The sequence below is a fragment of the Cetorhinus maximus genome, chromosome 5 (assembly GCF_964194155.1).
Source record: "Cetorhinus maximus chromosome 5, sCetMax3.hap1.1, whole genome shotgun sequence".
Classification (NCBI taxonomy): Eukaryota; Metazoa; Chordata; class Chondrichthyes; order Lamniformes; family Cetorhinidae; genus Cetorhinus; species Cetorhinus maximus.
Genome location: NC_135883.1, coordinates 165,074,571 through 165,088,806, shown reverse-complemented (window position 1 = coordinate 165,088,806; position 14,236 = coordinate 165,074,571). Strand labels below are relative to the sequence as shown.

Genomic DNA, 14,236 nt, shown 5'->3' with positions numbered 1-14,236 from the left:
GGGGATATTTGTAGAGCCGCCTCCTCCTGTTGTTCAATTGTCCATCATCATTCACGACTGGATGTGGCAAGACTGCAGAGCTTTGATCTGATCTGTTGGCTGTGGGATCACTTAGCTCTGCCTTTTGCATGCTGCTTCCACTGTTTGGTATGCAAGTGGTCCTGTGTTGTAGCTTCACAGGGTTGACACCTCATTTTTAGATATGCCTGATGTTGCTCCTGGCTTGCCATCCTGCACTCTTCATTGAACCAGAGTTGATCCCTTTGCTTGGTGGAAATGGTAGAGCGGGGGATTTGCTGGTTGAGGTTACAGACTGTGGTCGAATACAATTCTGCTGCTGCTGATTGCCCACAACGCCTCATACATGCCCAGTTTTGACCGACTAGATCTGTTCTGAATCTATTCCATTTAGCACAGTGGTAGTGCCACACAACACAATGGAAGGTATCCTCAATATGAAGGTGGGACTTCATCTCTACAAGGACTGTGCAGTGGTCACTCCTACCAATACTGTCATGGACAGATGCACCTGAGGATAGGGTATAGTAGGTTTTTCTCTCTTGTTGGTTCCCTCACCATAAGCCGTAGGCCCAGTCTAGCAGATATGTACTGACACAGCTTGATCTGTAGTGGTGCTACTGTGCCCTTGCCACCCTTGGTGCTTCCTCCAAGTGGTGTTCAACATGGAGTGCTAATTCATCAGCTGAAGGAGCGCAGTAGGTGGTAATCAGTAGGAGGTTTCCTTGTCCATGTTTGACCTGATGCCATGATGTCATGGGTTTCAAATCAATGTAGTTGACTGCAAAGACTGTATATCACCGTACACCACCTCTGCTGGATCTGCCCTGCCAGTGGGGACAGGAGATACCCAGGGATGGTGATGGTGGTGATAAGACATTAGGTGTAAGGTACAATTTGGTGAGTATGACTATATCAGGCTATTACTTGACTAGTGGAACAGCTCCTAATTTTGGTACATGCCCCCAGATGTTAGTAAGGAGGACTTTGCATGGTCAACAGGGCTGTGTGTCATTTCCTAAGTCAATTGTCTGTGGTCCATCCAGTTTTATTCTTTTTTGACTTTAGCGATTTGTTACATCTGAGTGGCTTGCTAGGCCATTTCATTGCCGTGGGGTCTGGGATCACATGTAGGCCAGACCAGGTAAGGATGGCAGATTTCCTTCCCTAAAGGACATTAGTGAACCAGATTGGTTTTTACAACAATCAATGATAATTTTATGACAGTGTTATTGAGATTAGCTTTATAATCCAGATTTTTTTGTATTAAGTAATTGAATGAATTAAATTTAAATTCCACCAGCTGGGTGGTGGAATTTGAACATGTCACCAGGGCATTCACCCAGGCCTCTGGATTACTAGTCCAATGATATTACCACTATGCCACTGACTCCCCTTAATAATGTTCTATCTCAGCATCCTCCTGAGGTCCCCAGCATCATAGATGGCAGTGTTACTGTGGGTAGGCAGGAGGTTACAGTCAAATTAGCCATGATCTTATTAAATGGCAAAGCAGGCTCGAAGGGCTGAGTGGCCTACTCCTGCTCCTAGTTTGTATGTAGGTAAAGAGAAAAATTCTGACTGTTGGAAGTTTGATATAAAATAGAAAATGCTGTATATACCTAAAAGGTCTAAAAAGTCAACAGCCTCAGCTTTGTCATGGCTGCAGATGCTATAGAAGCTGAATTGAGTAGCATAATATGCCCTATTTAAGATATCTCCGTGAGGTGGAAATACTTGATGCAATCTAATTTTTTTCTGATGTGGAGCCAGTGGTTCTTCAGCCTACCCAAACAAAACTGGCATTTAAAAAGCCTGTGACTGAAGTTTGTGTTTTCAGTTAACACCTGGCAGCTGCCGAGTCTGCACTTCCAATAATTAAAATACTTAAGAGCAACAAGAAACAGCTATCTTTGCCCCACCCCAGGCTCTGGTTTTCGGGATCTTGTTTAATCTGGGGATGCACACACTCTTGTGCCAAATACAGCCTTGCATAGCTTTTGTACGTTTCAAATTCAGTTCAGAAGCAGGTGGAGGCTGCTGTTTGATCATTTCTATACATGCTGATTGTTTGCCTTTCGTCCATTAAAGTGTCCATTTAATTCCTTAGAAAGATGCAGAGTCAAAACCTTGAAGGTGCTTGTGTAGCTGCAGCTGATAGTCTTGGACTTTTTCAGATATGATTTAATAGTGCTAAAATTAAAACAATTGAAGGCAATTACGGTGAAAGCTGTGACTGGGTTCCTTTCATCTGAACGAACAAAATAATATGGATGCTGGAAATCTGAAATAAAACTGAATATGCTGGAAATATAATACTTTGACCTGGGTATTTCCAGCATTTTCTGATTTATTTGCTTTAATTCCTTCAGTAATAATAATTTTGCTTTTATATAATGCCTTTCACAATCTCAGAACATCCCAAAGCACTTTACAACCAATGAGGTGCTTTTGAAGAGTTGTGACCTTTGTTTGCAGGCAAACGTGACAGCCAGTTTGCACACAGCATGATCCCACAAAAGGCAATGGGATATCTGACAAGGTAATCTCTTTTAGGTGTCAGATGAGAGATAAATATTGTACAGCACACCTTTTCACTTTTGGTGCAGCCTCCTGAACCTTTAGTGGAGAGTCAATGGCCTTCCCACCTGTTTGTCACTTTTATCCTAAACACTTTCATATTATACTCTGTGCCTCAATGCACCATGGTTTATGTGCATAAAGCTTTCAATGGCTGTCATTGTGATTTTATTACACAAATGTAGGTATTGAGTAGCATAATATGAACTCTTTCAGTTTGGTGATCTATTAACATTCCTAGAAATGCTGTGGTGCTTGTGATAAACTTTATCTGGAGCCAGTGTCTCCATATTGTTTTCACCATTTACAATATATTTAGGGTTGACAACCCTCCAGGATTGTCCTGAATTGTCCAGGAATTAAAGATTAATCTTCAGGACACTGCCACAAACAACTCTGAATAAAAATCACAGAGGCTTTGAAATAATATTTTTATGTTCTTTGAACACTTCCATTGATTAATTTTTGGGAGATGGGTAAAACAAAAGGTGATTTTACTGGGTGAGACAGTTGGAGACAGGACATGTCATGAAATTCCCAAGAATACATCCAACCAGAATTGGCAGTCCTAAATACTTCATTGCTTCCCTACTTTTATTCCTTTTCTAAAAGAAATGGCAACTTCACCCCAATCACAACACTGACTTTCTATCTTTTTGAGATATAGAAATTTGGACATCCTGGACACGCAGCTATGTTTCTGTGAGAAGATGTCAGCTCCCGGGAACTGATGGCCTACACTCTAGGGTTCTAAAAGAAATAGCTGCAGAAATAGTTGATGATCTAGCCACAATTTTCCAAAATTCCTTAGGTTTGGGAATGGTCCCATTAGATTGGAAGTTGGTTGGTTGCTTTTCAAGAAAGGAGGGAGAGAGAGAATGGTGAACTACGGGCCAGTTTGTCCAACATCAGTTGTTGGCAAAATGCTGCAACCTATTATGAAAAAAGTCTCAACAATGCACTTAGAAAAACATTGTATGTTCTGTTGAAGAGTCATACGGACTCGAAATGTTAACTGTGTTCCTCTCCACAGATGCTGCCAGACCTGCTGAGTTTTTCCAGGTATTTTTATTTTTGTTTTGGATTTCCAGCATCCGCAGTTTTTTGCTTTTATCATAGTATGATTAGAACTAGTTAACTTGGTTTTTCTAAAGGGAAAACCTGTTTGACAAATTTATTAGAATTTTTTAAGGAAGTAACTAGTAGGGTAGATAGAAGGAACCAGTAAACGTAGTATACCTGGATTTCCAAAAGCCATTCGATAAGATGCCACGCAAAAGGTTAATAGGTAAGATAAGGGCTCATTGAGCTGGGGCTAAACATAGAAATTAGGAGCAGGAGTAGGCCCTTTGAGCCTGCTGCGCCACTCAATGTGATCATGGCTGATCCTCTATCTCAACACCATACTCCCACTCTCACTCCATACCCCTTGACTCCTTTATTGTCTAGAAATCTGTTTCCCTCTTGAATATATTCAGTGACTTGGCCTTCACAGCCTTCTGTGGTAGAGAATTCCACGGGTTCACCACCCTCTGAGTGAGGAAGTTTCTCCTCATCTCAGTCCTAAATGGCCTACCCCATATCTTGAGACTGTGAGCCCTTGTTCTAGAGCCCCCCCCCCCCCCCCCCCCCCCAAGGCCAGGTGAAACATTATCCCTGCATTCAGTCTGTCCAACTATGTCAGAATTTTATGCGTTTCGATGAAATCCCCCCTTATTTTTCTGAACTCCAGTGGATACGGGTCTAGTATGAGGAGAGATTGGGTTGACAATCCTGCCACATCAGGAATCAGCCTGGTGAACCTTCGCTGAAAGCATATCCTTTCTTAAGTAAGGAGACCAAAACTGCATACAGTACTCCAGGTGTGGTCTCACCAAGGCTCTGTACAGCTGCAGTGGGACTTTTAAAAAATTCATTCACAGGATGTGGGCTTCGCTGGCTGCGCCAGCATTTATTTCCCAGCCCTAGTTGCCCTTGAGAAGGTGGTAGTGAGCTGCCTTCTTGAACCGTTGCAGTCCATGTGGTGTAGGTACACCTACAGTGCTGTTAGGAAAGGAGTTCCAGGATTTTCACCCAGCGACAGTGAAGGAACGGCGATATATTTCCAAGCCAGGATGATGAGTGACTTGGAGGGGAACTTCCAGGTGGTGGTGTTCCCATCTATCTGCTGCCCTTGTCCTAGATGGCAGTGGCCGTGGGTTTGGAAGGTGCCGTCTAAGGAGCCTTGGTGAATTCCTGCAGTGCATCTTGTCGATGGTACACACTGTTGCTACCGTGCGTCAGTGGTGGAGGGAGTGAATGTTTGTGGATGTGTTGCCAATCAAGCGGGCTGCTTTGTCCTGGGTGGTGTCAAGCTTCTTGAGTGTAGCTTGAGTCCAGGCAAGTGGAGAGTATTCCATCATACTCCTGACTTGTGCCTTGTAGATGGGAACAGGCTTTGAGAAGTCAGGAGGTGAGTTACCCGTCGCACGATTCCCAGCCTCTGACCTGCTCTTGTAGCCACAGTATTTATATGGCTCGTCCAGTTCAGTTTCTGGTCAATGGTAATCCCCAGGATGTTAATAGTGGGGGATTCAGTGATGGTAATGCCATTGAACATCAGGGGTCGATGGTTGGATTCTCTCTTGTTGGAGATGGCCATTGCCTGACACTTGTGTGGCGCAAATATTACTTGCCAGTTGTCAGTCCAAGCCTGAATATTGTCCAGGTCTTGCTGCATTTGGACATGGACTGCTTCAGTATCTGAGGAGTCGTGAATGGTGCTGAACATTGTGCAATCATCAGCGAACATCCCCACTTCTGACCTTACGATGGAAGGAAGGTCATTGATGAAGCAGCTGAAGATGTTTGGGCCGAGGACACTATCCTGAGGAATTCCTGCAGTGATGTCCTGGAGCTGAGATGACTGACCTCCAACAACCACAACCACCTTCCTTTGTGCTATGCATGACTCCAACCAGTGGAGAGTTTTCCCCCTGATTCTGGCTGAAGGTTGTAGCAAATGCTTCAGCCTTATCTTTTGCACTGTTGTGCTGGGATACTCCATCATTGAGGATGGGAAAATTTGTGGAGCCTCCAGCTCCAGTGAGTTTAATTGTCCACCACCATTCATGACTGGATGTGGCAGGACTACAGAGCTTAGAAATGATCCGTTGGTTGTGGAATCGCTTAGCTCTGTCAGTCACTTGCTGCTTATGCATTTGGCATTTGCAAGTCCTGTGTTATAGCCTCAGCAGGTTGACACTTCATTTTTAGGTATGCCTGGTGCTGCACCTGGCATGCCCTCCTGCACTCTTCACTGAACCAGGGTTGATCCCCTGGCTTGATAGTAATGAGAGAGCGGGGGATATGCTGGGCCATGAGGTTTCAGATTGTGTTCGAGCACAACTCTGCTGCTGCTGATGGCCCACAGCGCCTCATATGATGCCCAGTCTTGAGTTGCTAGATCTGTTCGAAACCTACCCCATTTAGCATGGCGGTAGTGTCACACAACACAATGGATGGGATCTTCAATGCGAAGACGGGACTTCATCTCCACAACGACTGTGCGGTGGTCACTCCTACTGATACCGTCATAGATGCATCTGAGGCAGGTAGGTTGGTGAGGATGACATCAAGTATGTTTTTCCCTCTTGTTGCTTCCCTCACCACCTGCTGCAGCTCCAGTCTAGCAGCTATGTCATTTAGGACTTGGCCAGCTCGGTCAGTAGTGCTGCTACCGAGCCACTCTTGGTGATGGACATTGAAGTCCCCCACCCAGAGTACATTCTGTGCCCTCGCCACCCTCAGTGCTTCTTCCGAGTTATGTTCAACATGGAGGAGCACTGATTCATCAGCTGAGGGAGGTATGGAGTAATCAGCAGGAGGTTTCCTTGCCCATGTTTGACCTGATGCCATGAGAGTTCATGGGGTCCGGAGTAAACGTTGAGGACTCCCAGGGCAACTCCTTCCTGACTGTATACTTCTGTGCCGACACCTCTGCTGGGTTTGTCCTGCCGGTAGGACAGGACATACCCAGGGATGATGGTGGTAGTGATTCTGTGAGGATGGCCATGTCAGGCTGTTGCTTGACTCATCTGTGAGACAGCTTTCCTAATTTTGGCACTAGCCCCCAGATGTTAGTAAGGAAGACTTTTACAAGGTCGAGATTGTCATTGTCGATGCCGGGTGGTCCGTCCGGTTTCATACCTTTTTTGTGACTTTGTAGCAGTTTGAGTGGCTTGCTAGGACATTTCAGAGGGCATTTAGTAGTCAACTACATTGCTGAGGGTCTGGAGTCACGTGTAGGCCAGACCAGGTAAGGTCGACAGATTTCCTTCCCTAAAGGACATTAGTGAACCTGATAGGTTTTTAGTACAATCAGCCATGGTTTCATGGTCATCATTAGACTTTTAATTCCAGATTTTTAATGAATTCAAATTCCACCATCTGCCGTGGCGAACCTGGGTCCCCAGAGCATTACCCTGGGTCACTGGATTACTAGTCCAGTGACAATTCCACTGCGTCATTGCCTCCAACCTTGCTCCGGTACTCAAATTCTCTCTCAATGAAGGTCAACATACCCTTTGCCTTCTTAACTGCTTGCTGCACCTGCATGCTTGCTTTTAGTGATTGGTCTACCAGCACACCCAGGCCCCTTTGTACACAAACATTTCCCAATCTGTCACCGTTTAAACAATACTCTGCCATTCTGTTTTTACTACCGAAGTGGATAGCTTCACACTTATCCACGCTATACTGCATCTGCCATGTATTTGCTCACTCACTCAACTTGTCTAAATCGCTTTGAAGCCTCTTTACATCCTCCTCACCACTCATACTCCACCTAGTTTTGTGTCATCAGCAGACTTGTTAATATTACGTTTGGTTCCCTCATCCAAGTCATTGATATATATTGTGAATAGCCAGGACCAAGCACTGATCCCTGCGGTACCCCACTGGTCACCACATGCCATTCTGAAAAAGACCCATTTATTCCTACTCCGTTTCCTGTCTGCTAAACAATTCTCAATCCATACCAATATATTACCCCCAATCCCATGTGCTTTAATTTTACACACTAACCTCTTATGTGGGAATTTATCAAAAGCTTTCTGAAAATCCAAATACACCACATCCACTGGTTCTCCCTTATCTATCCTACTAGTTAAGTCCTCAAAAAAATTCCAGCAGGTTTGTCAAACATAATTTCCTTTTCATAAATCCATGTTGAATTTTTCTAATTCCATTCATATTTTATAAATGTTCTGTCATCACATCCTTTATAATAGACTCTAGCATTTTTCCCTACTACTGATGTTAGGCTAACCAGTCTGTAATTTCCTGTTTTCTCCTTCCCTCCTTTTCTAAATAGTGGGATTACTTTTGCCACCCTCCAATCTGCTGGGACTATTCCAGAATCTACAGAGTTTTGGAAGATGACAACCAATGCATATATTACGTAACCAACTTAATATATTAGAAAGGATAGAGGATTGGTTAATGGATAGAAAACAAAGTGGGCATAAACGAGGCTTTTTCAAGTTGGCAGGCAGTGAATAGTGGAGTACTGCAAAGATCAGTGTTGGGGCCTCAGTTATTTATAATCCATATTAATGACTTAGATGTAGATAGAGAGTAATGTATCTAAGTTTGCTGATGACACCAAGCTAGGTGGAAAGGTAAGCTGCAGGGAAGACACAGAGAGGCTGCAAAGCGATATTGACAGGTTAGGTGAGTGGGCAACAAGAAAACCATAGCACACATTAAGACTTTACAATGCAATGTTGGATTGCACTTGGAGTATTGTCTCCATTCTGTTCACCACACCACAAACGTACTTTCTGCTCTGCATACCCATTTGTCTACCTGTTATAAGAAACAAAAAAAAGGGAAAAAAAAGTTCAAATCAGAGTTGTGGTTTGGGAACTACAGTTCCTGTTGGGCCTCGGGACTTCTACGCGTGCGTCAGCCAAGAAAGGGCCGCACATGCACAGTTGGTATTTTTCACATTTTCAGGCCAGTAAGTGGCCCTGCGCACCTGCGCAGAAGACAAAGAAGAGGAAAAGTGTGAAAGTGTGGAACTGCAGGTCAGGTGACCTGAAGAGGCGCGCCATTGCAGAGATGATGTCCCACAGGGCAGGACATGGGGAGGGAGACGGGGAGAGGTCGCAAACCAAGAAGAAAGCTCCAAACAAGGGAGTTGGACAGAAACAGATCCTAGAAGACATTCCTAGGTAAAGGAGAAGGACGGAGATCAGAAATAGATCCTGTTAAACGAAGTTCAGAGAAAGGAGCAGAGCAATTGACTCCAAATTAAAGAGAGAGAGCTGCAGGGAGCAGACCTGAAGCAAAGTGGTCTCGAAAGAAGCCTTGAAGTTCCGAGAGGGCAGCCCAGAATTGGTGACTCCGTGCTGCAGGCCGTAAGGACAAAGGCACCCTTTGAAGCAGTTGTGCTTGGCATGGCTGAAGATTTGAAATTGTGCTTGGAAGGTGAAGCTTGAGTGTATGTGCAGATCCAGGGGAAAGGAATCTCAGAAGATGACATTGAAATCCTGGAGGTGGATTCTTGTCGAAGCTGCCCGAGTGGAAGTTACTTTTGGCTGAGATTACAAGGCAAGTTCTTCAAACGTGGAGATTGGAGACCCTTGTGAGAAAAACAGAGTTACAGTGTGACAAGCTTCTGGGTGGGTTCTTGAGAAATCCAAACAATCTGCTTTGGGCGCTTCTGTCATTAACTTTGGAGCATGGTGTGCCTGTCCACAGTTCACCAGTTGGTTCACATATACTACATATTTACTCTGAATATTTGAGTATAATATAAGACAGATACGGTAAATTGTTTTATCTTTCTGAATTTGTATGTGTCTGTAAAGAGACAGCTGGGGTGAAGGGATAGTGAATGTTTGAATCATTTCCTTGTGTTACTCAATGGGATCAGGAATTTCGATAGATTGAGGTTTTCCCAATGTCTTTTTAACTGAAAGTATTTTTAACATCTTGTTTTGTTTGTGCTCTATTTTCAGACGTGTGACGGATGTGAAGAAGCTGGTGAAACAAGAGCATGGCTATGAGCAACGGGAATGGTGACTTCATGGTTCAGAGCAATGGCAGTGTCCCATCAAATGCTAACGGTAACAGCGTCCCTGCAGCCTGCGATGGAGACCACCTCTCCCAGCAGCTGTCAGCCAAGGAGACCTCAAGGACAAAAGTGAGTCAGAACAGTGGTACGCTGCCAAATGGCACTGTTAAGCCTTCTCTCTTTCCAGACAGCACAATAAATAACCAAAGACCAGTGCCACTGCTGCCACAATGTTGCCACCATTGTCCATACCATCATCCCTTGTGTTGTCACAGTAACCAACCAGATTGCCATTCTTTGGGAAATACCACCATCACCTCTCCATTGACTCCCTCTTGTCTGCAAGCTCGCTCCGAGTACCCGACATCTATGTGCCAAAATACTTCCCCTATCCATCCAGCCAGCTGCTGTCTTCAGCCTGCCTCATCTCTCATCGATCACGCTCCCCTTTGTCTTCACCATCGATGGCCTGACCATTTCCAGCATCAACCTGTGCCACAGCAACACGTCCGCAACATCAGGTATGCTCCATCAAGGCAAGCTTTCACATTTATAATGAATGAACATTTTCCTGTTGGTAATCCCAAATACTACTGTGGGGTTGGAAGAAAATTAAGATTCAGTGAATAAAAATAACCTGTGAGCTCTGTCTTCAAAAATGTGTCTGGTGCTGTGTTTTTTAAAAAAAAAAACAATTTGACTGTCTGGGTCCTGGGTGCACTTTGCCTGCGGTAAGCTCTCCTTATTTGAAAGACGTACTTCAGAGGGCAGCTCAGTTCAAGCATTTGGAATGTGGTGTGATTTGATTTTCATTCTCTTTTGTACATCGTCAACCCAACTGCACATTTATAAATGTTATTCTTTCAAACTTGGGCTGTATTTGGAAAGCATATTTTAAGGTGTATAACACTAGGTTGCGGTACCAGTGGTTAAAAGTACTAGCAGTGGAAGTAATTTGAGCATTGCATATGAAACTTTTATTTCATTTATGTGCATTCTGCTTGAAAGCAGGTCCTTAGCTCATTGTTTACTTCATCCTGAGCCATTTTTCTTGGCAGTTTTTGTCACTGGTGGTTTGCCATTGCCTTCCACTCTAAGGGGCAGAGCGAGGAGGAGGACCCAAATCTACTTCAGCCAGAACAGGAATCAAACCCATGTTGTGGGCATTATTCTGAGCACATGCTAGCCAACTGAGCTAACCTGGCCCCCATATGAAATGTACTGCATGTCATTTACATGTAATGGCCTTAGTATAGATGCAAATACACAAAATAAGCTTAGTTGACAGCATTACCTTTCAATATTTGTTTGTCTCCTGATTCCTAAACATGAACTATCTGCAGTCAGGTGAACAAGTTGCCTGTTCCCACCCCTCCAGCGATATCACTAATAACAGCTGCCTGATGACTTTTCTTCCTTTAGGAAAGTTCTTGATATCTGCTCAGCAGCTCCCCACATTGATACAGCCGGGACTAGGTTTTTAATGCCGTGGTAAATCAGCTGTGCCCTGGTGTGTTGCTTTTCCAGTTTGCTGTGCTGCACATTATTAGAACATTGGAAACAGGCCATTTGCCAACATTAGCAAGCGGTGCCTTCCTTACAATAGTGCCCATTTAAGGTCACTGTTTAGCCCTAATGCAGACTCCAGGTTGTTCTGTAGGTATTCCTGCAGGCTGCCAAAGAATTGCAATGTATGTTTTAATTTCATTTTGAGTCCTCAGATGACTCAATGAGTAAATTAATTACCCACCTTCGCATTGAGCCATAGGGACCAGAGGATCTTGCCTTTGATTCCTAATCTTCGTTGTCTTTCTGATCTCAACTACAACAACAGTTGAGCTGCCTGAACAAGTTAGGGAGGTGAGGAAATTAGGACTGGCTATAATCTTCCAATCCTCCTTAGACAGCGGGGCGGTGCCAGAAGACTGGAGAATTGCAAATGTTACACTCCTGTTCAAAAAAAGTGTAAGGGTAAATCTAGCAACTACAGGCCAGTCAGTTCAGCCTCGGTGGTAATCTGGGACTAAATTAACAGTCGTCAACTGTGTGGATTAATTAAGGAAAGGTAGAATGAACTTGTTAAAGGTAATTGGGTTTAACAAGAGGGTTGATGAGTTTAATGTGGCTGATGCGCTGTACATGGACTTCCAAAAGGCTTGTCAGAAAAGTGGAAGCCCATGGAATAAAAGAGGAAGTGGCAGCATGGATTGAAGTTGGCTGAGTGACAGGAAACAGAGTGAATGGTTTTTTGGGCTGGAGGATGGTATTTAGTGGTGTTCCCCAGGTGTGTCAGTACTAAACCACTGCTTTTCTTTACATTGATGACCTACACTTGGGTGAATGAGCACAATTTCAAAATTTCCAGATGACACAAAGCTTGGAAGTCTCAGGAACTGTGAGGAGGATAATGTTAGACTTCAAGAGGACATAGGCTGGTGGAATGTGTGGACATGTGACAGATGAAATTTATTGCAGAGAAGTGTGAAGTGATACATTTTGGTTGAAAAACAATGAGAGGCAGTATAAACTAAAGGATACAATTCTAAAGGAGCCCAGGAACAGAGATAGATGCACAAATCATTGAAAGTGGCAGGACAAATTAAGAAAGTGGTTAAAAAAAGCAAACAGGATCCTTGGCTTTATACATAGAAGCATACAATACAAAAGCAGTAAATTTTGGTGAACCTTTCTAAGCCACTGGTTCAGCGTCAACTGGAGTTTTGTATCCAAGGATGTGAAGGCTTTAGAGAGAATGCAGAAAAGATTTACAAGAATAGCTCCAGGGATGAAGGACTTGTTACATGGATAGATTAGAGAAGCTGAGGCTGTTCTCCTTAGAATAAAGAAGGTTGAGAGGAGATTTGACAGAGGTGTTCAAAATCATGAGGGGTCTCGGCAAAGTAGAGAGAAACTGTTCTCGTCGGCAGAAGGGCTGAAAACCAGAGTTCACCAATTCCAAAAGAACAAAATATTAGGGTAAACCTTTTTACATAGTGATTGGCTGATACCTGAAAAACATTGCCTGAGAGTGTGGTGAAGGCACACCACACTTGCAAAGGAAATGGGATAAGCGCGTGAAGAGATAATATTTGCAGGGCAGTGGGGAAAGTGCAGGGGATTGGGGCTAGTTGAATTGCTCTTGCAGAGAACCAGAATGGACATGAGGCCAAATGGGCTCCTCCTGTGCTGCGACCTGGGCAGAAGATCTGACTTTACAGTGATGCTTATTGTGGTAGAATGGCCTGCAAGAACTTTCTGCCTTAGACTCATGTTTGAAGAATATTGACTTGGATGAGGTGCTAGAGGCTAATTGATGTCTAAAATTGTAGCTCAGCAGGGAGGAGTAGTTTCTTCTTTGATTCTAATTGTGATTTAAACAAAACATTTTATTTTAATGAATGTGGACTGTTCACTAGCAGCATTTTACTCACACTGGAACATCAAACTTCATTGGTTCCTTGTGATGGCCTCATTGCCTTGATGATTGTTAAACATATACCTGCAAAGTTTCTCACAGAACCCTTGTAAATTCACAATGAGAGAGCAGAGCTGTTCACAACAGTGTGCAGAATTTTACATGGAACTGTTGCAGGAACCTTAGAAAAGTTATGGAATCTTCCTTCCTGTAGCACAGAGCAAGCTTTGCTTGTGACAGCTATTCAGTGGATAACTTATGTCATCAGTAATTGGTGAAGATAGGAGATCATTTTTCTTTTCTAATATTTGGGGGAGACATTCCACCTCAAGCATTATCGGTTAAAAATATTCTTTCTGAAATGTTTGAAATTTCCATTATTTTCCAATAAGCAATGCAATCAGTAATCTTTTTTGGGAGGGAGAGGGTTAATCTGTCCAAGTGCCAGCACTACTCAGGACTTTTGTCAAAAAAAAATCATCTCTCAGCACTGTCAACTCTATGGTTCTATCAAACAGCACTTGTTCAGCAATAGCTTGCTTACTTGCCCAGCTCCTGCCTTCATTACAGCCTTGGCCCTAACGTGTACAAAAGGGCTGAATTCCTGAGGTGAGGTGAGAGTGACTGTCCTTGACATCAAGACTGCGTTTGACTAAGTGTGTCATCAAAGAGCCCTCATAAAATTGAAGTCAATGGGTATCATGAAAAAAGCTCTGAACTAGTTGGAGTCATACCTAGCACAAAGGAAGATGGTTGTGATTGTTGGAGATCAGTCATCTCAGCTCCAGGACATCACTGCTGGAGTTCCTCAGGGTAGTGCCCTAACCCCAACTATCTTCAGCTGCTTCATCAAGGATCTTCCCTTCAATATAAGATCAGAAGTGAGGATATTTGCTGATGTAGCGTTCAGTTACATTTGCAACTTAGAAACTGAACAGTGCCCATGCTCACATGCAGCAAAACCTGGACAACATTCAGGCTTGGGCTGATAAATGACAATTCATACTCACGCCGCACAAGTGCCTGGCAATGACCACCTCCAACAGTAGCGAATCTAACCATTCCCTGCTTGACATTCAGTGGCATTGCCATTGCTAAGTCCCCCACCACCATCATCATCCTGGGGATTACCATTCACCAAAAACTTAACTACACCCGCAATA

The 14,236-nt window shown here is 43.8% G+C and overlaps 1 protein-coding gene across 11 annotated transcripts in view; it reads left to right on the top strand.

Moving 5' to 3' along the window:
* The window catches only part of disp1 (dispatched homolog 1 (Drosophila)), a 457,303-nt gene that overhangs the window by 283,660 nt on the left and 159,407 nt on the right, over positions 1 to 14,236 (top strand). For all 11 annotated transcript variants that reach the window (XM_078542763.1, XM_078542762.1, XM_078542759.1 and 8 more), the window contains one exon: positions 9,603 to 10,179. In XM_078542763.1, coding sequence (XP_078398889.1) covers positions 9,641 to 10,179 — 539 coding nt within the window. In that variant the 5' untranslated portion in view covers positions 9,603 to 9,640. The remainder of the gene's footprint in view (positions 1 to 9,602; positions 10,180 to 14,236) is intronic.